General features: G+C 41.3%; 1 protein-coding gene across 1 annotated transcript in view; it reads right to left on the bottom strand.

The window, feature by feature from the left end:
* Positions 1-414: 414 nt before the first annotated feature.
* Positions 415-23024, bottom strand: part of LOC308114884 (oxysterol-binding protein-related protein 1-like) — a 29393-nt gene continuing 6783 nt past the window's right edge. Inside the window, exons 9-28 of the mRNA XM_080472127.1 lie at positions 21700-21744; positions 21151-21224; positions 20908-20971; positions 20713-20814; positions 20503-20628; positions 20307-20385; positions 19603-19709; positions 13632-13800; positions 12874-13057; positions 9365-9440; positions 8610-8744; positions 7679-7776; positions 7400-7582; positions 6153-6260; positions 5664-5753; positions 5442-5568; positions 3579-3695; positions 3385-3508; positions 2421-2511; positions 415-2078 (exon numbers count right to left, since the gene is read on the bottom strand). Of these exons, the coding sequence (XP_080328253.1) occupies positions 1976-2078; positions 2421-2511; positions 3385-3508; positions 3579-3695; positions 5442-5568; positions 5664-5753; positions 6153-6260; positions 7400-7582; positions 7679-7776; positions 8610-8744; positions 9365-9440; positions 12874-13057; positions 13632-13800; positions 19603-19709; positions 20307-20385; positions 20503-20628; positions 20713-20814; positions 20908-20971; positions 21151-21224; positions 21700-21744 (2202 nt within the window). The 3' untranslated portion in view covers positions 415-1975. The remainder of the gene's footprint in view (positions 2079-2420; positions 2512-3384; positions 3509-3578; positions 3696-5441; positions 5569-5663; positions 5754-6152; positions 6261-7399; positions 7583-7678; positions 7777-8609; positions 8745-9364; positions 9441-12873; positions 13058-13631; positions 13801-19602; positions 19710-20306; positions 20386-20502; positions 20629-20712; positions 20815-20907; positions 20972-21150; positions 21225-21699; positions 21745-23024) is intronic.

Genomic DNA, 23024 nt, shown 5'->3' with positions numbered 1-23024 from the left:
GTCCAGTGACGGTGAGCGGAATTCACAAAAACATTAATATACGTTTGTGGGTTGTACCTGTAAGATTTTATTCAGTTCGGTTGGATTATATCATGAAAATCTAAAGGAAAAAGACATTTTGAATTTTTGAATGTGTTCAGGTCAAGAAATTGGAAAGGCCAAAACATTTGCATTTAAGCTATTCTGAGATGTTTAAAGCAAAGCGTTTGAGCTTTTTAAAGTTATTTTTTACCCCAACTATATTGAAATCCTACATAGCAGCACCGAGGCTGCAAGAAATTCTTTTAAACTTTGTCTTTTGAAATAAGTGAGAACTGCAAGTGGATATTGTGACACCATTAAAAAAAAAAAAAAAAAAAAATGTGAGTGCACGGTTGGTTCCTGTTTCTTAAAATAAAACCAGACAAAGAAGTTTAGTTCACATTAAGCTTTTATTTAGCAACAATAGAAATTTTAATACCCAAAAGAGTGACAACAGGAAAAAAAAGAACTGTTTACATAGAGCAGCTACCGGGGGGGGGAAAGTGTTCAGGAGTCGACTTGCATAGTTAAACACGTGCATTTATTGTGAAAGATTAAAGCGCAAAGCTCTAACAAAATCACAGGTACCCAGATCGAGGCACACACACATTCACATACACACAGATCTACGAGGGCAGAACCAGGTCGACTTCCTGTTTATGTCTATATCATATAAATGCAGAATCATCATTTTGTTGGTCCAAACCACAGTTCTACTGCCATAGTCCTCATTACTCTCACATTAAGTTTTTGTCATTTGTTTGGGAAGGAAACGACTTCAAACACGTCCTAAAGTCGGCAAAACTCGGAAAAAGTTTATTTCTAGGATTGTAACCTTAAATATTTGATCATTTTTAACTTAATGTAAAACTCACATTTAATCTTGTAAGATGAACTGCAAGTTAGAACTTTAAAGAAACAGCATTTATACTAAGGTGTGTTGGGATTGCTGTGTTTCCACTGTCACCACCTTTAAAATACACGAAACTGAAAAAGATGAAACCGAAATGTGGCAACAAAAGATGCATTAAATCAGTGGTTCCTAACTTCTGATAGTATAATCTCTAACATTCCTAAAAAAAAAATACAGAGAAGCCTTTCAAAATAAAGTTGGAAAAGGCTACAAAAATAAAACCCCAAACTCCCTAAAATAAACACAAACAAAATAAGCATTTAAAAAAACAAAACTATTTTTTTAACATGTATGTTTTTGGGTCGTAAAAACAAACCACAGCACCAGAAAAACACAGACGGTGAACATGCAAACTCTTAACAGGCGGATTCAAACAATAGAGGGTGACAGTGCAACCCACTACTCCACCGTGCCACAACTGCAGCTGATTTCCAATAATGTTTTAAAGACTTTCAGTTCAAATCTCCATTTGGATGACAGAGTTTCGAGGAAAAGCCACGTTAAAGGTGTAGCGTGTCACGTTTAATGCATGCCACTTGTGTGCACCAGGTGGCAGCACTGAGCCCGTTAGTCTGTCCTGCAGGTTGAAGAAGGAACTGCAAAAGGAACAAACTGTTTACATGCTAACTGCAGCAGCTGCAGCGCAGCATGCACACACATTAAATTGCTGAAATCAAGAATTTTTCTTTTTCTTTTTTGGCATTTTGAAATTCTAAAACATGACGTGCTGCACCTTTAACGTAGAGCTCCTAGAGCTGCTGCTTCCTCTCAACGAGGATCGACTATACACAGTACAACTGAGGTTTAAACACTTAAAACATCTACGGAACAAGAAACATTTCTAAATAAAATACATTCTAGTTTTTCCAGGACATGCCGACACCTTACTCAAGTGGCCAAACACCATAATGAATAAGCAAAGAAGAGTATTTTTGTTTTGTTTGTGCTTTATTGTTCATTATATTTGATTTGGGTTCACTCACAGCTTTTTATATTTTCTCCACATACGCGAGGAAGATTGTGTGTGTGTGTTTCCACTTGTTAGTAGATGTCAGGCAGCTGAGTGTACTTCCTGTCCCAGTAGCCTTTCACGGAGAGCCAGTCCTGAGCTTTGTTGTGAGGATTGGGGCCTTGCTGGAACCACCTGAAGGAACACGGACACATTAATATTCAGTTCACCCAATCACAAACACACAAACGCATTACACGCAAATTAAAAAAAAAAAAGAAAAAAGAAATCCCCCCCTATCATTTTTAATGAAACCACATGCAGTTGCACTCTTTGTCCTGAGGGAGGCAGTGTAGTGCAGAAAATCACACCACAGCAAACCAGCTGAGAGTCGAACCTTGGGCCGGGCGCAGGATTCCTTCTCAGGGTTATTAAAGGGAAATGTTCGGCAGTGACACAAGACAACAGGGAGTCGATCAGCAGAGACAGAAACACGACGGACAGAGAGAAAAGACGTTACATTTCTCAGCGACTGACCTCGTTTTCCACTCGTCTGTGGATTTGGAACGATTTTTCCGGGCCATTCTTTGTTTTTCCTCGAGCCTTTTCTTCTCAGCACTCGCCAGATCTAAAAAAAACAAACAAAAAACAAACAGACAAATTCAGTGCTGCTTCAGCTAAGATCCAGGTTATAGAGCATCTTCCTCCCACTAACTGTAGCTCCATCAGCCATTAGCCTGCAGCACAGTGATGACAGTTCAGCTGACACAGCGGAAATGGGACACGCCCAGAGGAAAAACAAACTTTACAAATGTTTTTAATGCAGTAGCTGTAATCAATCTGTCAATACTTGGTGGGGCAACATTTTATTTCAGCTGAGTTCATCCATCCATGTGAGGCAGGAGAGAGGGAAGAAGATAATGGAGAGAGTCATGAGGGAGAGGAAGAAGAGGCAGGTGAGAGGAAGAAGATAATGGAGAGAGTCATGAGGGAGAGGAAGAAGAGGCAGGAGAGAGGGAAGAAGATAATGGAGAGAGTCATGAGGGAGAGGAAGAAGAGGCAGGAGAGAGAGAGACGATAGTCTAAAAAGGCATTACCGAGAGAGGAGTGAGGATGAGAGGTGGAAGAGAAAGGGGAGGGAGAGGAAGGAGAGGCAGGAAGAAGAGAGGAGGGAGGAAGTGAGACAGGAGAGAGAGAGGAGAGAATGGAGAGAGTGATGAGGAAGAGGAGGAAATGAGGCAGGAGAGGCAGGAGGGAGAGAAGAAGGAGAGAATGGAGAGAGTGATGGAACGAGAGAAGCTTCAAGCCCCACCAGGCATCAAAATCAGGTGGAGTCCTCACACAGTAGCTCTGTGGGGCTTAAGAAAATATCCTCCTTTGTGTGCAGTCCTTTCTGATGACAGCAGGTGGCGCTCAGCCTCACCTGCTGTCATCAGAAAGCCCCCACCTGCCCCTAATGACCAGTCGCCCCAGGCTCTGATGAAGAACTTATCCCCAGCACCTATATCTCCGTTCTCCATGGCGCGGATGTCGGGCCGGAGGCGGCTGTCCGTGAGGGGAACCACGCCCTCCATGCTCTTCTCCAGCTCGTTCAGCTGCATGGCGAAGGTGGAGAAGGCGTAGAACTGCAAGAGGGCAAGAGAACGTTCAGAGTCGCTTCCTCCTCACCCCCCCCCCCTCATCATCTCCTCTCACCTTGGCCGAGTTGTCTGGTCGAGGGGTGATCTTCCAGATGAGCTCGCTGCCCGGGATGACCTGCACCGTCTCGGCGTCCGGCAGCGGCATTTCCTCCGGCTCCTCGTCCACGCTGCTCTGTGGCCAACGACGTTCAGGTACACGTTGATTTATAGAGAGACAGAGTATAATTTACTAGTTCCTTTTCCCGCATAGTTACCCATCCCATCCTGCGGGTCTGACCTGTGGCGTTACGGAGCGTGATGTTTGTAACAGGAACACAAATTGAATAGATAAGTCCGTCTGGAGAGTCTCTTATTTTGACATTATTTTCTACAAGTTCCTCTTTTTTTCATTGTTTGGCTGCTCATGCAACTAATCTCAAGAAAGGCAGTTATTCTTGTTTCTATTTATAGATTTGTTTTATCAAAGTGTCAACATCCACCCTCTGCATAAGAGTACTGTATTTTCTGGACGTCACTCGTATATCAAAGGATACGGTACATATCAGCTGTGACCACTAGATGTCACTGTATGACCACAGAAAGCTGCTACAGTATCACAGGAAAAACCTCCATTACTGCTGTATTTTACAATAGAGCAAGATAAAACCCTCAAGGAAATTAATATTAATGTCTAAAAACAATAGAAAAGGGACAATTGCACTCTTTTGATAATATCCAATATATTTAATATTCATGAGCTCACTTCAGGAACGCTGAATAAATCCGCCTCTAATTAGTTCTAAAATGTATTTTAATAAATCCAAAATACATTTTTAAGTCCATTTTTACTTTTTTCATTGTGATTTTAATTTTTTTTCCGCTCTACATATCACCGAGTACCAAACTAAACCTTTATTCTTTCAACTGTATAAACAACTTTTCTTCATTCGATCTTCCCTTATTGAACTAAATGGAGTGAAAGTTCAGAACCTCAGCAGCCAGCGTGTCGTTTTGTCTTCTCATGTTTGTGCGATGGTATTATAGAAGCTCAAAAACATCCTGAAAGACCCACTAAACACCGAACAGCTGCGCTTCCCAACTACAATCAAGTCTGAGACTAAATGTTTGTGAAGAAAATAAGGTTCTGATGGTGTCAGAGGTCATGATTTCTAATTATTTGCCTCCAAAGTTTCTCCCGAGCGGCTGCAGACGTTTAAAGCGGTTCAATAAATCCCCTCAGGTCCTCTTTTATTACATCTAATCCAACATAAAGGGGACATATGGACGGACAAGCCCAAAGCGGAACGTTTCGTCTGGCAGACGACTAATTGCACCAAACAGGTGTCGAGTTGCCGCGGCGCCATATGCAGGTCGGAGCAGAATCACCGAGTGAAACGCAAACAGCTGCAGAGGAAGGAAATCTTCACCGAAAGTGACAGCTCGGCATTAAAACCTGACGTCACAATGAAAGACGTGAACAAGGGCTGTTGGGTTGAGGCTGCAGTTTCTGCAAGCAGATTGCAGATGCGGTAAAGTAAAAGGCCCTGGTTGGGTTCCATTCCCAAGTGTCCTCGAGCAAGACAGCGAACCCCAAAATTGTCCCCGGTGGATTGTGCAGTGATTAACAACGTCAGAACACTTTGGGCGGTGGAGAAGTGCCCGAGAAGTGAAATCCATTTATTTCTTAATTGTGCTCTCAGGAGGCGTCTGATTGGTTGTTAATCAAGACGAAGCACAACAACAAAGCTAAACGCCGAGTCCACCAGTCAGGGACACTCCCTCCGACTCCATGTGAGGAAAACACACTGGAATGACCCTCGTCCGGTTAAAGTTGAATATAAAGTAGATTTAACTTCTTTTATTTCAATGCTTTATCCATAAACTGCCATTTAAAACCGTTCGAAGTCAAACGAGACAGAACCATTAGAAGTCGGGGCACCTGTTTGCTGCCCTTCTTGTCATCTGGATTCTTCTTGTCGCTCTTTTTGTGGGAGTCGAAAGCAGCCGAGTCGACCGTGTACAGACACTCCGTCCACTTCCCGTAGATCGCACAGAGCTTCTTTTTGCTGGAACATTGGGAGAGCAACGCATCGCAGCTTCAGAGACACGAAGCAACAAAATGAACAGTGGAGTCAAGAGGTGGAAGTGACGGTGACGGAACCTTTTATCCAGGATGTATCCTTCCACCTTGTGGAGCTCTTTTCCAAACAGGCCACAGGGCTTGAACGTCAGGCTGCATCGCTCTCCGGTTCTGAAACGAGAGCGACGGCCTGATCACGGATTCTCCTCCTGCACGCCGAGACTTTTCCAACATTAATTATCCTGCCGGCAGGAGTCCCAGTTCTGCTCCCATGATCAATACGCCGGACCTGGAAGGAGATCAACGTTCCTCCGCAGAACGCTGCTCTCCATGCAAATGTATTCCACACACACACACACACACACACACACACACACACACACACACACACACACACACACACACACACACACACACACACACACACACACACACACACACACACACACACACACACACACACACACACACACACACACACACACACACACACACACACACACACACACACACACACACACACACACACACACACACACACAGGGAGGGAGGGAGGAGCAGTGCTTTTACTTGTGATTGATCACTTCCACGTTGCCGTACTGTTCGATCCAGAGCTGGCCGACGATGACGTTGTGGACGCAGCAGGTGGGGTTGCTCCAGGTGTAGGCTTCGTTAAATCTGCAGGAGACGAGGGACAAAATCCACGTCACACACTCTGAAGAAACTCGGAACAAAATACCGATTTTCCGTTTGTGGTTCAAGACTTTATTATTATTCGTTAAGATTTGTAGTTCGAGCTCACGGTGGATTATTTCCTCGGTTAAGCTGCTTTTTATGTTTTCACAGATTCAAGATGATGGTACATTAAAGTGACACCTAAATCCTGCTCTTCTTTTCTAAACCATCTCGTCGCTCCAAAGTTCCTGCTCACATTAACGTCCCACTTTTAATTTTTTTAGTTTGTTTGTGTTCGTTCTCTCTTTTCTAAAATCCCCCGACCTGTGGAGGACTTGGTTCCCATAGAGGTTTCTTGATTTATTCCCGTATGGGGTTAATTTGTTGAATTTTTCCATTTTTAATCTAAATATTAAGTGCCTTGATATTCATACGTTCCAGTTGGGTGAAGCAAAAAACTACTGGAGTGAATCCAAACATCTGCGTGGTGACCTTTAACTGGGGATTAATTCTGGAAGATTGAAATGGTTTATAAACACACATGAACAAATGTCTCCAAGTTTTCTCTTGCTTCATTAGTCAAATACAGCAGGAATGGAGGTTTTTCTGTAGTAATCTACCGTAATGTCCGGACTACTGAGTGCACCTGAATATAAGCCGCACCCACCAAATGTAAAAAGAAAAAAAAAAAGGAAGACAAAAAAGAAAGGTCAGAGTTACGTGATGCACCTGAAAGCATCACCCAGGTACTGGCAGCATGAAGCTCGTAAAAAATCAAAATTCCGTTTAAGCTGAAGGGTTCAAAGGGTGAGAAAAAAAGTAGCACCTTATAGTCCAGAAATGACAGTAGTCATACAGTGACATCTAGTGGACACAGATGGTATGTACCGCTGTATTTTGGTATATGAGTCTGTTATTAATAGAAGTTACATGACCAGCCAAACGCCCAAAAGAAAAAAACAAAAACCAAAAAACCTTATAGTCCAAAATAGACAGGAGGCCTCCTCTTGCCTGGAACTTCTGTCCCGGTTTAAAAGGTGCAGAAGACGGAGCGGTTTCATTCATTTTCATCGCACTTTCGGTCCCTGCAGCCTCTCTCACTTGTACCAGGGAACATCAGTCTGCCCAGAGGCTGAACTCACTTTGGAAGCTCCAGCGTGATGACTCCTTTGGGCTCGGCTTCGATGCTCTTCCCCCAGAACTTGAGTTTGGGATAAATGGAGCCGTGGAAGACAAAGTCCTCCTTGAAGCCCTCGGCGTGAAAGGCACTGACCGGAGGGTGATGGCTCACCTGCTCCGACACCCACCTGAAGCCCAGGTCGTCTCTGAGGGGGAACAGGAAGGTGTTCAAACACCAAACTGGAATTTAATAGTCGATATATAAATAATCTATATATAATTATATATAGTAGATGTCTTGCCTGACGAGCTCGTAGGTTTCCCCCAGCAGAGGGTTGAAGGGCTTCCCGGTCCGTTCCCACTGTGAGGCGACGGCCGACACGGCGAACGCTGCAACACACTGCGGGAAAACCTTTCATCAACGCTTCTGCAACATTTCTACGACTTTGTTTCAACAATATTTATACAATGTTTCTATGTTCAAACATTGTAAAAACATATTTTTTACATAGTTTCAACACTGTTTGTACGTTTCAGTATTTCAATGTTTCTGTTTTTACAATATTTCAGCAGCGTTTCTTCAACTTTTCTACATTTCTACAATATTTCTGCAACATCTTTACATTTCTATAATATTTCAGCAATGTTTCTACAACTTTTCTACATTTCTATAATATTTTAGTAACATTATTTTTCAACATTTCTCATTATTGCATTTCTACAATATTTCAACAACATTGTAATGTTTCTAAAATATTTCAGTAGCATATCTACAATATTTCAGCGACGTTTTTACAGCATTTCTACAATATTGATACTCGAAGTTCCTGTGGTCAAAATTCAGCTGCAATTATCACTGAAAATTTAATTTGTATGCAAAACAAATAGACTAGAATATATTGTTGCCACTGTGACCCATGGTGACGTAATTTGCTTGAGTTTTTGGGTTTTTTTTTCACTGCAATTTATGTTAAATGCTCTAAAAGTCTCCCCTTTTCACTCCACTTACTTCTTTTTTTTTTTATCTTGGTTTCTTCTCAAATTATTCAGGAAGGTAAGTATGCTGGCTGGCAATTCATTCCTCCCTCACTGTTTCATAATAAACAATAATAACTTTACTCCGTGTTTGTTAGCGTCGCCACGGTAACCACTTGATAATCATCTGCACAGACCAAAATGACCTAAAAAGTCTGAATGGATCCAGATGAGGTTTTGTGCGTTTCTGAGCCGTACCTTCATCCTCTCCACGGAGTCTGTTGTGGCGTTGGCCTGGTGGATGAGGTAGGTGTGCTCCATGTATTCTGTCAGTCGCTGCAGGAAACTCAGCGGCTCGTTAAAGATCACCGGCATGGCGATCTTTGATAACTCCTGCAAAGAAGAACAGTCACTGTACTGGAATATCTCTCACGTAACATCAAACAAACATATTTGAAAATGTGCTTTAAATTGTTGCAGGCAGAGAAGAGTCTGTAGACGGTGCGACAGAAAACTCTGGATTAATTGCAGAGGCGAAGATACAAAAAAGTGCCGATCCTGATTCGACGGTCAAACACAGTTTGTCCCAAGAAAAGTCATTTTGCTCTTTAACAACCTGTATGACACCTCAATAACTGCAGCTATTTATGGAATTGATAGATCATGTTTCAGCTGATTTCTGAATACTTTTTTTTTATAATTTTTTTTAAAGGAAAATAGAAACATAAATGTTTGGATTGTTTGATTAAAGTAAAATAAATTGGAAAACAATATATTATTTAAATAAACATTTTTGATTAAAACGGGGAAACAAAATCAGTTTAAATGAAATAAATCCAATAAAATAATATATTAAAACACAGAGAAGCTGAAGAACTGAAAATACATTGAGCTCTACACATTTTATCATCTCTACTTTTTGAAAGTCGTTTTACTAGATGCGTGTCTTGAACAAACGTGACAGAAAAGCCCCAGAAAATACAGAAAAGGCCGTTTTGCTGGTTTGTTCTCACCATGCCGATGCATTTCTTCAGGATGCTCCAGATGCTCACGTCATTCCTGGAGAACATGGGAGTCGGCAGAGACTCTCTGAGGGAAGGAGGTTCACAGAAGAGGAGAGCGAGAGAGAGTTTCAAGTGGAATACATTCAAATATTCACCTCTTTAATCTACCAACGGTTCATTTTTGGCCAACAGTCAATTCGTCACGTTACTTTTCCAAAACTTTTGAGTCAATCTGTTTCCTGCGTGTACGAGCGTGCACAATCAAAAGGTCATCCGACACCTCCAAGCCAAAAAGCTTCAGCTGTGTGTGTGTGTGTGTGTGTGTGTGTGTATGTACAGTGTACGGCTCTTTAATTCTCATGTTGTATGCAGAGTATTGTGCATGAATGTGAAAACACACATTTCATCCTGCAGCAGCTCTCGCCGTTTTACAGGTTTTCAGCCGGCGGGCAGATGGTGCTTCGCTCTTTAAAAATGAGTGCTGAAGCAACTGCACAAATAAAAGCCATTACTTCAGCTAAATAAACAAGGGGGGGGGGGGGGGGGGGGGGGTTACATCACGTGTAGGATGAGCAGCAGTGATGCATAACGAAGGAAATTTGTTCCACGTTTGAACATAACTTCTTTCATAAAAACTGAAGAGCTGGGATGTTATACACTCGTGTATAAGAAGTATTGATGATCAGACTCACGACTGAAGGCATGAAAACAACTGCAAAGTCCTCTCGTAGTTTAAAAAGGTAAATCCTGCAGAGAAAAACTCCGTCAAACAGACCGAACTGCTCTTTGCTGTTTTGCACAGCAGAAGTCAATCTCCTGCACGGATGTTCATTCCAGCACTTTTTACTTTAATTCGAGGCGTTTTAGCGTATTTGTCCGACTTGCAGAAAGACACTCGTGCTCATATCACACCTGCAGGATTTAAAAACGTCCCACTTTCACCGAGTCAAGTTGTTGACTAGAGTTTTTGATCGTGCTTCAAGAGTTTATTGCATGATGTTGCTGCGATTCTACGATGACTAGAATACTATTATTTTTGAGTTTGAGGTATTGTAGCTTCATATTTAGTATTTTGACTATAATATTTTTTCTTAACTTGAGGTATTTTAAAGAATTTGGAGTTCCTGCAGAGAGCATATCTTTGGATGATAATATTGTACGACAATCATCATATCACTACTGCATACAAGAAACTAATACAACTACAATAGGTCAATCTTTTTCAAGGTAGAACTTGCAGAAATACTAAGTGGTACACTTTTTGTGCGTCATCCATTATAATACTATTGCATGCAAACCATTTATTTAACTTTGTTTATCTATAGAAATACACATTATTGCTGTGCACAGTTATAAGTACTCGCCCTTATATTACTATTACAGGCATATAATACCACTATAATACTTCCTATGACTTCAGAGGTACTTTTGGTACTTTTAAATCTCGTTGTACCCATTATAATAACGATTCTATTCCAACAGAGTATTCATCGGACAGATATGAGAATAAATAGCATGTTCTTGCTGTTCAAGGTATAAAATACATATAATTATTTCATGAAGACAATTATGATTCAATAGTTGGGCTTACACTGATTTAAGTTTATTTAAAGTATTCCTGAAATGTCCATATTGTGCACAGTAAAATCAACATCATTTGTGTTGCTGTTGCATGATAACAATACTACTACAATGTACTTTGATTCGAGGTACTTCATGGCTCTTGCAGAGAGAACTTGTTGAGCAGTAAAAAGTTAAACGCAGCAACAGGTCGGATTGGTAACAGGTTGAAGGAATCCGATGAATTTGACGGAGAGAAGTAATTCCAAATAAACAGACACCTCATTAATGATTAACCAACAACACAACACAGGCCCGAGCGCTCGGAGCACGGCGAGCGGCGAGCTCAATTATTCATTCATCACTTGTTGGATTCAGGAAGAGAAGCCAAACCAGAACCAGCACCAAAGATAAGAATAAAAAAAAAAAAAACAACACACAGCTCTTCTAATCCTGGAGAAAAGCACCACACAGCGGTGGTGAGCCGACTGTTCGCCGGGAGATGAGAAACAAAAACAGCTTTATTCTCTGTGGGCCCGACGCTCCGGCAACAACAAGCGGCTCCAGAAACAGGCGGCAGTGGAAAAAGGGTTTCTCGTTACAACTCAGAACATCTGACCGGAGTCTGCAGCCGAGCCGTCGTTTAACTTTTGATCACCGAAAGAGGGGTGGGATTATAGAAACAAAACTGATGAATATAATCAGATCTGCACCATCAGGTGAAGTCTGCAGTGACGGATTCAAATAATCTCGAATCAGTTATTCGTCTTTTAAACTGAAACCCCAGCTCAAAATCTGATAGTAATTTGTACGTCATGAGGAAAACTACTTTTTTTTTTTCCTTCTTATATTACAATATAACTTTTGAATTTCAGTTTCGAGTAAAACAAATATCTGCAACAGAATTGATTAATTCTTGTTCTTATACAGCAGAGAGACTTTAGTTTTTTTCATCCTCGTGACTTTTATTTTTTATTTTAAGGCCATTTTTTCTTCTTCCTAATCCTCCTCTATATATGTGAGATTTACAGTCCATGAATTATGGTAATAAATTAAACAGATTTATAACGGATTAGAGTAAACCTAATCCTAATTTAGTAGCTTTAGTAATCCAACCAGTGTAGCTGTTTTAGCCGTTTTAATAATTTCAGCCACTTGAGTTATTTGAACTGTTTTGGCACATTTTAGCTCAGTTTTTAGTGTGTTTATCCATTTTTAGCACATTTAGCCATTTTGCTGTTGTTTTACTTCATTTTCACTTTTTCTAGTTGTTTGGAACTTTTGATCATTTTAGCCGTTCCTGACTATTCTAGGGTTTTTGACCCTTTTAAGCCATTTGGGACATTGCTCAGCCAGGATATAAAAGTCCTTTTAAAAAATATTGTGGTATAAATTTAAAATAATTATAATAATAGCAAAATCCTTATGTGAAGGCAAAAATGCATGTGGGTCCAGAGCCAAGGGGTTCTGGATGTACATGCTGGATATTACTGCTCTGGCCAATGAAAAACACAACTACAGATATTTTTATTCCTAAAGAACATAAAAAGCAACAGTTTGATATTTTAACTCGTCTTGGGCCAGTTTGCAGCTTTTGTGGGCTGTTTTTAGCTTTTCACCTGGGGGCTGAGAGTTTCACACCAATTGTCTGAAGCTTTTACGAGATTTCAAGAATCAAATCAATCTAACTTAGAATCAATTATTTAAGATTAGGGAAACTTATCTGCAGGCGCGGCTGGTTTTAAATGGCGACTCCAGCCTCAGAGGAGACATCTGATGCAGACTGAAAGTCTCCAGTTCAACGTGCACGTTGACGCATTTACAAAAACATCGCGAGAAGTTTGTTTTGTTTCTTAACGGGACTGATGATAATCGTCTGGATCAGAAGCCGAGATGCAGGAGGCGAAAACGTCGAAGCCGGTAAACACGCCTTGGCGTTTTAACGGAGCGCGTCCCACCTGTGCTTCTTGACTCCGTTGTGCTGGGCCGGTGCGTTGCCATGGTTACCCTCCCCCGACATGCCGGCGGGCCCCCGGTGCTCGCTGGGATGGAGAAGAAGGGGGGCGTCTCTCCCCTCGTCCTCTTCGAAGGAGCGACTGGCCACAGACAGGAAGTCGCTCACTGAGAACTCCGACTCCGAGTCTGACAGGTCGAACACACACACACAAACACACACACACACAAATACACACTAATCAGCACGGAAACAATGCTCCAGCTCTGCAGCCTCAACTTCACAAACAGATACTCCTCCTCCTCCTCCTCCTCCTCCTCCTCCTCCTCCCAAACCCCACCTGTGGATAATGTTCCAATGCGAGGCCACACTGAGGCTTCGTTTCCTCCCACACTGTTTGCTTTGTGCTCTCTGGATGCTGCTCCTCCCCCAGACAGCGTGCACTCACACTACAGGAAGCATTCATACACCTATTGCATTTATCTCTGGGCCTTTCAAACAGGAGTTTACATCCGGGATTTAATTTATATTTGCTGGCTCAAAGAAGTCCGAGTTCACAGATTTTCTGTCTCCCCAAAGCAGCTGACATCCAGATTACGGAGCATCTCTCTCTCCCACTAACTATCTAGTGAGGAAAATTACAATATTTGAATCCTGAAATGACAGGAAAATGCAGAAGGTGTGAATGAATGTGTTGTTTTTGTTGCTGTGGCAGCACAGATCTGATGTTTGGATTGGGGTCGGTGGCGTTGGCTTGCCCACCTGACACGGCGTCGTAGAAGTCATCCTGGGTGAGGGTGCTGAGGGTGGACGGCCTCCTGCTCTTACACTGCGGCTGCTTGAGTTCGTGGCGCTCGGTGGCCAAAGTCTGCAGGGCTTCAGTCAGAGCTTTGTTCTTCTCCACCTCCTGCTCCACCTTCAGGCTCCACACCTGCGGAAACACGAGGTCAGACGCATGGAAACACAACAGGTGTGCAACGAGACCTGAAATAATAACTTAACATGTCAAACAGGAAAATGTGCAGATGTTCTATACTCGGCGTTCACTGGCTTTGACTTGTTTGGAGTATTTATAGGGGTTGGCAAAGTCATTACGTTTTATATAACTAGATTAAATATATATTCTACAGTAGGACCAAATCTCTTCTTTTATGCAAATAATCAGTTTTCAAAACACATATAGTCAGCAAGAGCAAAGACAAAGGTACATTAAAGGAGGAAAAAGTCAAAGTATAAATTGAATAAAATAAAATAGAATTAAAGAGAAAAAATTTTGTTAAAAAGTACAAAGGATAAAGTGCTGCGTTACGCTGATGACACTGTGATATAAAAAACGAGATCTGAGCAGACAGAGGGATGCTGATATCAAAATAAAGAGGTGAAATAAATTGTTCGATTTTCTCAAGTTTAAAGCAGAAGTTGTCACTATTTTCATAATTTGTCCAAACTTCAGCAAAGTTACACCTGACTCAATGTACAAGTTTAGATAGTTATAAGAACAACATGCTATTGGCTAAATGTGCGTTATTTTGTTGAATATTGGGATCTCGACGCAACTTGAGATTTGTTCTTCCATTTGTTCTCTTGCCCCTAATTTACACCACCACCACTTAATTATAGAAAAAATATTTAGAGTTTATCTCCCATTTTAATTTGTTATTTTGACTTTGCAGAGCATGAAAGAAAAGTACATGGAAGCTTTGTTCTTTTTTGTCATGTATACCAATCACGTTGATATATTGACAACAATAAAATGTAAATTTATTCTTTAGCGACTTATGGATAACAAAAAATAAAGTTTTATTGAACCGCTGCTTAATTTGAATTTAAACTTTTAATGTCAACACATTTGCATTTGTGGAATGAGCATGTGTGAGGTTGAGCTGATTCACTGGAATGTCAGGTTTACGTTCCAACTTTGAACGTATTACTACAATAAAAAAATAACAATATTTTCTGCAGCTCTAATTGTTCTTAACTTAAAGCAGTTCGTGTGGAGGAAGATTCTCTTGTCCAATAAAGGGTTAAATACCTGTCTGATGTTCTTACTCAGTGTGTGTGAGTATGTGTGTGTGTAGACAGCGGGTCATTATTCTGACCCGGCCCACAGATCCGGTATCGGGTCTACAGAGCTCTGCAGGATCGGGTGTCGGCGCAGAGCAACCCGAGTCGGGTCGCGGTGCCATCAGTGTTTCCTTTCGTCCTTCAACAACTTTACAGATTTCTCTCTGAAAAATACATTCCCTCACTGAATGTGCCCAACAACAACAACAACAACAATAATGTTTTTGTATGTTATTTTTTTAGGTCTTCGATTTAAAAAATTTTTTTTTTAACATATCAAAATTAAAACTTGCAGTTTTTCCCCCTACTTTTTCTTCCATGATCAAATACTTATTAAAAATGTTCGTATACCTCAATATTCCACAATTTTTTTTCAAGTTGGATTCAATATTTTTTATGTGTTTATCTATTATGCATTTTACAACCAAAAATTGGTCTTGAAAATCTTTTTGGTAACGAGACAGTCGATAAACACAAACAGCTGAAAGATTCATTAAGGTGAAAATGTTCACTGAACACACACATTTAACATAATCTCATCACAACTAGAACATCCATACCATGTGTGATAATGAAATTATTCATCCAGTAATAAATGATTTATGGCAAAATCCACAGGCGCACATGTAGAACATGCAGACTCCCCGGAAAAGGCGAGTCAAACCTTGGTCTTACTGTGAGGCCACACAGTGCTGACCACTGACCACCACACCACCTGATCCATTTCTAAACAAATATAATCAAATTAAATACTGTGGAGACGTAGCGAGTGCAAACAAACAAAGGAATTTAAACTGGATATTAAACACGTAAATGGCCTGAACAATACCACTCCTCCTCTAGTGCTGCAGTGGAACTATGCCCCCCCCCCCCCCTTGCAAATCTGCCATGTGATGCCATTACAATTAGCCCCCTTCAGGACACCCGGCCATAAAAAAAAAAAATATACGGGCGGAGGTAAATTACGTCCCGGCGGAGCAGCGTCCCCGTCCCAGGCACTTTGCTCAGGAGCGGAGCACTTTGTTGTGTAACCAGCGCCTCTCGCTCGGCCTCGGCCTCCTGCCACGCAGACGGGGGCTATTTTAAGCCCCCTGTTTGTTCGCGGGTGCCTGGGAGCGACGCTTCTCCTCGGCCAGCACAGCGAAGGGACGACATCTCACTCTGTTGGGAAACGTGCTTCCTCTTCTCCGAAGGGTAACGACCCAACACACACAGAGAGTCGCTCAGTACATCCAATCTTAATAATCCGCACACAATTGGATTATTGTGCCGCTGTAGATATTAGCTGAGATGAGGAATGATTACTTTATATGAATACATAAGTGGAAGGAAGATGCTCTATAATCTGGATGTTAGATGAAGTTACATGAGTTAGCCGGAGGAAGATGCTCTATAATCTGGACTTTGGCTGAAGTGGAATGCCGACACTAAAGCAGAGGAAAGAACTAAAAGGTTCAAACCGGTCGGTAACAATGAGAATCATCAGCATAGATCTGCCCGTCTGCATGAGGCTCAATTCAGCTGCTCAACTGGGTCACGTCTCCACAGCTGAGGGCCGATACCGTAAAGACTGCCAACCCCTCCGAGCGCAAACATCTGGCCAGATGTCACAGCCGCAGATAATAGAGTCCAGCAACAAGGAGGAACCCCAAGGAGAGCAAACAGTTCTTACAAACTGGTGTCAAAACAAACAAATAGACTTTTAAACAATCCATTTGATCTATTTATTTGGATGTTGCTCTCATGAATTAAGTAACGAGTATTGGCATTGGAATTTCTGTTTAGTCAAAGTTTTATTTACTTTAGTAGTAGTTGCAGAAGTTGTGGAGTATTAATTTTTTTTTTTTATGTAAAGTTACTGCAGAATAAATATTGAAATACTTTAATTATTCTTTACTGTTTATTAAAAGTTTCTTTTTTTAATCCAGTCTGCATTTATTTGCATGTTGCAAATTATGTGCCATTAGGAATAATCTTCAACTAATTATAGATGTTGCTTTTAAAAATGATGTTACAATTTGAATTGATATATATATTTTTTTAAATCTAGATTATAACGGATAATATTATATTTTTCATTGTTTGCACTTTGTTTTTAGGTTTTTATGTCTATTCATGTGCTGCACTTTGGTTCAGCAGGAGTTGTTTTCACAAATTAAGTTGACAATAAGTACTGATTATAAAAAATGTTTTCAATTTCAACAATTTCCTGTACTGTAGATTTCAGCCTTATTAAATTCTTGATATTAAGCGTGACATGTCAGCCTGTAGACATGATTTATTACTATTTTTAATCATATTTTACTGTTCCGAACATAGTTAATGACATTTCCAATACTGTTAATACCATCTAGTTGTTCACTAAAGAAAAAGTTCTACAGTAAATCTCCATCAGTGTTGAGACAATAGAAATGTGGGATTAGATGCTGTTAATCCAGGCAGCCTCAGCACTGTGGAAGCTGTAATCCAGTTAGTCCATGTGGCAGCAGCAGTTAAGCAGGGGTCCAGTCTGTGAAACATGCTTGTTGAGACATTTCCTTCCCCTCATTACATCATTGCCCCCCCGCTCTGTCACAAATTGATTCACTGTCCTTTTTGTTGTGACATTTCCACAACGCTTCTCACGTGACGGCTCCTCCGCTGCTCTCCGATCTCCTCCCCGGCCGGAGCGCCTGAAGATTAATGCTCCGCACACTGTGCAAACAACGCTGCACCCGGCCACCTTTGTGCAGAATTAGACACAGCCGAGGAAACAATAACAATTCAATGCACACTCTACTATACACACCCGCACATGCTTATGCTGCCAGTGGCTTTCAGTCCGACACGGTTTTCAAGATAAAAGTCCAAGTGAGTGTGTTTCTTAAAAAAGGCACAGCGTGATGACACAGCCTCTCAGTCGATTACAGCATTAAGTAAGTGTTCTCTGCAAAATACTCCATAATCTCATTTAGGAAAAAAGAAAAAAAAAAAAGAAAAAGGAGCAGCTTCAAACAGCCTCACACTCGTCGATAAAAGTATTTAGACTTAACCTCCACATGCAGACGATCCGCCGTCAGTCCATCACACCAGCCAGCGCCCGAGACAAAACTTCAAAATGCCTCCAGACGTGAAGTCGTCCGCCAACGCAGCCGACAGCTGAGAGAAGCGTTACGAGAGTTTGTGGTACCTGAGCAGGATGAGAGTGGTCAGCGGCTCGTCTTCCTGCCGCTCCGACGATCCGGTTTGTGTGTGTGTGTGTGTGTGTGTGTGTGTGTGTTGTCACTCTGAGATGGGACGCATGCAGCTCCAGCTGAGCCGGTGAATATGCTCGACTTCCCTCAGTCAATGCACAGCCGTTCCCTGGAGCCTCTGTGTGTGTGTGTGTGTGTGTGTGTGTGTGTGTGTGTGTGTGTGTGTGTGTGTGTGTGTGTGTGTGTGTGTGTGTGTGTGTGTGTGTGTGTGTGTGTGGCTACGCTGATCTGCAGACCTAAGCATAAAAACGGATCTCGCCTGTGTCCTACCTACAGACGAGCCACCGATTACTGCACACTGCTCCTGCACTACTACTACCCCCCTCCCCCCCCGCTCCACCCTCCACCCAAGGGCACTGTGCAGCCAATGGGACACACACGTACACACACACTGTATTTAAGAAAAAAAAGATAAGACTTTATTATTCCCCCAGCAGGGATGTGTTCATTTATATCGCCTCCATAGTTTCAGGTATGAATATAATGATCTAAAAAGAACTGTGTTGATATTCACACATCGTTTTATATTATAATTTCTCCCTCTCGTGGCGTGTGTCTGAGCAGCTTGGGTCGATGTGAGAGCCGCCCTGAGGAGGCGGGGTTTAGCAGCGCACTCAACAATTACCGATTCATACCAGAGTGACTGACATGAAATTAAACCAATCAGCCTCGTTTAATGTCCGAGACTCGGGGCGCTTTTGAAATCGCCCCTGGCTCAGTGATTGGCTTAAAGTCAGTTGTGGTTTGTTCTCGTGTGACTCTATGAGATGTTGAGATGAACAAGCGGTGAGTCTGATTATTAACGGTCACATCTCTTCTAATTTATTCTTTTGAAAGGAGAAATTTGGCTGAAATGCTGCAGGTCAGGTTAAACTTTCTCAAATTTCACATAAACAGAAATGTGCTCAGAATTTTGTTTGTAAATATTTAGATCTGCTCATATTTATTAATGACTGAAAATCTAAGAGCTTAAAAAAAACTGTTTATGTTGCAATTCATTTTTTTTTTTTTTTAAGTTTCTTTCAAAGCAATTTTAGAATACTTTGGATTGATGTGTTGTTTGAAAATAAACCTTTTGTTTTCCCTAAACTCAGACTAACTGTCATTTCAGGTAAATCAGCCCCAAAACACATTTATATTCTAAAAGGGACTTAATGAAGTTTCTGCTTGTACTTGTTTACAAGTATGTTAATAAAAGAGTCTTAATAAGTTCTCTCTATGCACGAGCTGTTTAAAAGTACAATATCTTTCAGATCAGATCAGATAAAAGCACTTTATTTAAATGAAGTTAACTTTGGCTGAAATTGAATAATAATGAAGAGCCCCACCTCAGAAATGGACGACCAGCCGCCACTGTGCAGAGTTATAAATACGTTTATAGTCGTGATGTGATGAAGGCTTTTCCCTCCAAGGTGAACGTTGAGTTTTTCGCTCACCTCTTCTTGTTTTGCCAGCAGCTCCAGACACACCCGGAGAGCCGAGCAGGTTTCCCCGGAGAGCTCACTGGTTTCTTTGGCTTTGAGGAGAAGAGGCGCAGCCACGGCTGTGAAAAGGCGAAGAACAGAAAGATGAATTATCATCGACACGGCGCAGAAAGTTCTGAAGTCTGAATGAAGGTGTGAGGCGAGTGGCCACAAGGGGGCAGGCTTTCGCTCTTCTAGATGGAGAGAGGAGAAACTCAAACTGGGAGGAGCAAGTGGAGGTGAAGAAGAAAACTAAAATGTATTTTGTACCTTGGAATGACTCTGTTGTTTTGGGAGCAAAATAAAAGTGAATGAATTCAACAAAAAAAAAAGAAAATGTTATCCACCTTAAATATATGGATTTTCCTAATGAGATTTCTTGGATCAGATTTAATGGAGGCAAAACTTGTTTCAACAAAATTTTTAAAAATAATAATAATAAGTTTAGTCAAACTTATGATTTCCTGGATGTTTCACACGGTCCCATCAGGGGAATGAATCTCCACTCCTGCTTTAGATCTCCACTCCTCTTCACGAGGCAAAGCGAACACTGAAGCAAGGCACTTTTTGGAGTTTTGTTTACCTTGTGTTGCGATGAATCTCGTGTTAGTTTTCTTCTTCCTTTTGTCGCATACAATCCTCCACCTACTTGTACTTCTGCGTTTAGTAAAACTCACCAGAATTCTCCTCGTTCTTCACCATGGAGAGAAATATCGACACTTCAGCTTCCAGCTTCTGCTGGCAGGCGCGAGCCGCCTGGAAGTGAGGAGGACGCTTTAAAAAAAAACTAATTCCACTCACAGCTCAAAACAAACAAACACTGAGCTGGATAAATAAAACAGATATGAAAAGCTTTGGGCTTCGCTTCTCCACCTGAAACGCCTGCGTCAGGTTCCCCGTTCCTGCGCCGCCGTCACCGACCACTTCGTCGACGAGCTGCTCCCGGGTGCAGTGGCGAGTGCTGTGGGACGCGTGTTTCTCCAAGGCGTCCATCCATCCCTACGTTCCCAAAAATAGCCGCGGCGAGCACACATCAGCTCCTGCGTGAGGCGCGCAGGTTGAACGGGACTTTTCGAGCGTCACCTTTCTCGTCGCCACCGAGTGAGTCTTTGACGGGACCTTGAAGCAATGCGCAGTGTCATCAAAGCATCGGAGCATGAAGAAGCAATTATCCCAGGGTTTGACCTGGAACGACAAAACGCAGGGCCGATCGGCGAGTCTCTGAACACTGACCGAGCATCACGGCAGAGATTAACGGAGGATGACCGGGCTGCTTACCATGCAGTACGACTGGGACAGACACTTGCAGCCTTGTTGTCGAACTCCGGCCACAGCATCGGCTCTGGAGGAAAAATTTTAAATAAATAAAATTAAATCCAACACCAAATAACATAGAAAGTGTTCTACTAATTTCTGCAAAGTTGTTGACCCTCCCGAGGCTTTGGAGCAGAATTTCAAATATGCAAATGCCGGCGGATTGATCCGATGTAGTTGTGAAAACCACAGGTGACGTTCTCTCACTGTCTCGGGTACCAGGACAACGTCCCGTTCTCCAGTACAACCCAGTGGCGTCTCCAGCCGAGGAAGCGAGAACTCTGCCGGAGAGCAAACGGAAAACAACAACGTGGCCAAAGGAAACAGCCAAGCAGGTCAGAGAAAGAGAAATAAATCTGTCTGGGGCTGGGCGAAAACAAAAAGAGATTTAATAGAGTTATCGATTTTGCAGCTAAAAATAATTTAAATTTTTTTAATTAATTGTTTATATGTATTTTAGCTCTGAGGACAATCACATCAATAAAGTTGTACTTTTGACAATATATCTGATGTCTGCACTCATTTTTAAGTGCATTTAAAAAAAAAAAAAAATCATAATTTCTTTTTTTTTTAGGCCGAATCACCCAGCCCTAACTATCTATTCCGAAACTTTCTCAACACGGCTCAGACCATCAGAAACTTCTGCGTAAAATGAAGAGTTTATAAAAGGTATGAAGGTTTGAGCCCGAGCTGAAGATTGTCTATATTGGAGAGCGGAAGAAATAAAAACAAAAAAACCACTTAAACATCTGCTACCTTCCAGAGAGCACCTTCAATCTTCTGCACCCCACCGCTCACATCCTTTTAGTGGAAGAAAAACAACATTTCTCACACTTGTGCACAGACAGTTAACTGAATTCTGGTCAGACTGTTTCTTTCTTTTGCTTTTGGTTTTTTATTATAATAAAACCAAACCTGAAACGATTCAGAATTCACCAGTAAGCGTGTCATTAACTCAGCAGTGCTTTTGCTTTTTGTGAAATTTCCACCATGACTGTGCAGATCTGAGCACCGAAGCTGTGCCAAGGCTTATCAGGCATCCAGGAAGCAGCGAGGACTGCTGACGTCTCAGAGGAGTTGGTTGTTTTTTTGTTTTTTTTTTCTTTCTCCACAGCCGCCAGAACTGCTGCGAGCACGCAACAGAAAAAAACAGACAATGGGGGGGGGAGCTGAGAAGTTCTATTAAGCCGTCATCGGGCAGGTGATTGTGTTCTGTGACTTTTTCCTAGAAGCAAGTGCTGCTGGTGCACGGCGTTTGGAATCGGTGTAAATAAAAAATAAAAATAAGTATTTATATTTCTCCCCTTTGCCTCGTGTCAATGTTTGACAGACTGTGGTCGCCTCTGTTCACTTATTCACCTTAACTCAGAATTTAGATTTATTTTTTCCAAAACCAGGAAAACAGAGAAGCCCCACCGCATGATGGTGCCTCCTCCATGCTTCACGCAAAAAATACAATTTCCTTTCCTGACTATTTGGTGATCTTAAATTTAAAAAAAAAAAAAACCTGATGCACTGGAAATGAAATATTTAATAGAAGGTCAATTGATCATGCAAAGTGAAGGAGATGTGTCTTGTTTTAGATGTTTTAAATTAGAATTCTGACAAGTAAATTTAATCACAGTATATTTATTTTGACTTTTAGGAGGTTATTATTGTAATTTTTAATATTGTATTTAAATTTTTTATATCTCTCCCGCACCAACAGAAAGCTGGCTTGTTCGGCGACACCTTCAGAAAGGTAAACGAAACATTTAAAATAACTAATAACCATTTCAAGAACTATGAGAAGTTGCGCTTTGGAGACATTTTCCTTACTGTATGTTCTTAAATTATTGTGAAAAATAATATTAGAGGCTTATTTAAACAAGTAATCTTGTAGACAAGTCTTGTCTACAAGATTAGTGCAAAATCTAGAAATTTTGAATTGAAGTGATACAGTTGTTTATTTCATTATTCTGCAAATATTACAATTTAAATTTTTTCTTTTTAAATTACAAAAGTGTCAAACTTTGAATGTAAGGTTGCAGAAAATATTTTATCTGCCAATTTAACACAATTAAAACATCAAGTGTACCATC

The sequence above is a fragment of the Lipophrys pholis genome, assembly GCF_963383615.2.
Source record: "Lipophrys pholis genome assembly, chromosome: 1".
Taxonomy (NCBI): Eukaryota; Metazoa; Chordata; class Actinopteri; order Blenniiformes; family Blenniidae; genus Lipophrys; species Lipophrys pholis.
This window is presented reverse-complemented; position numbering and strand designations above follow the sequence as displayed.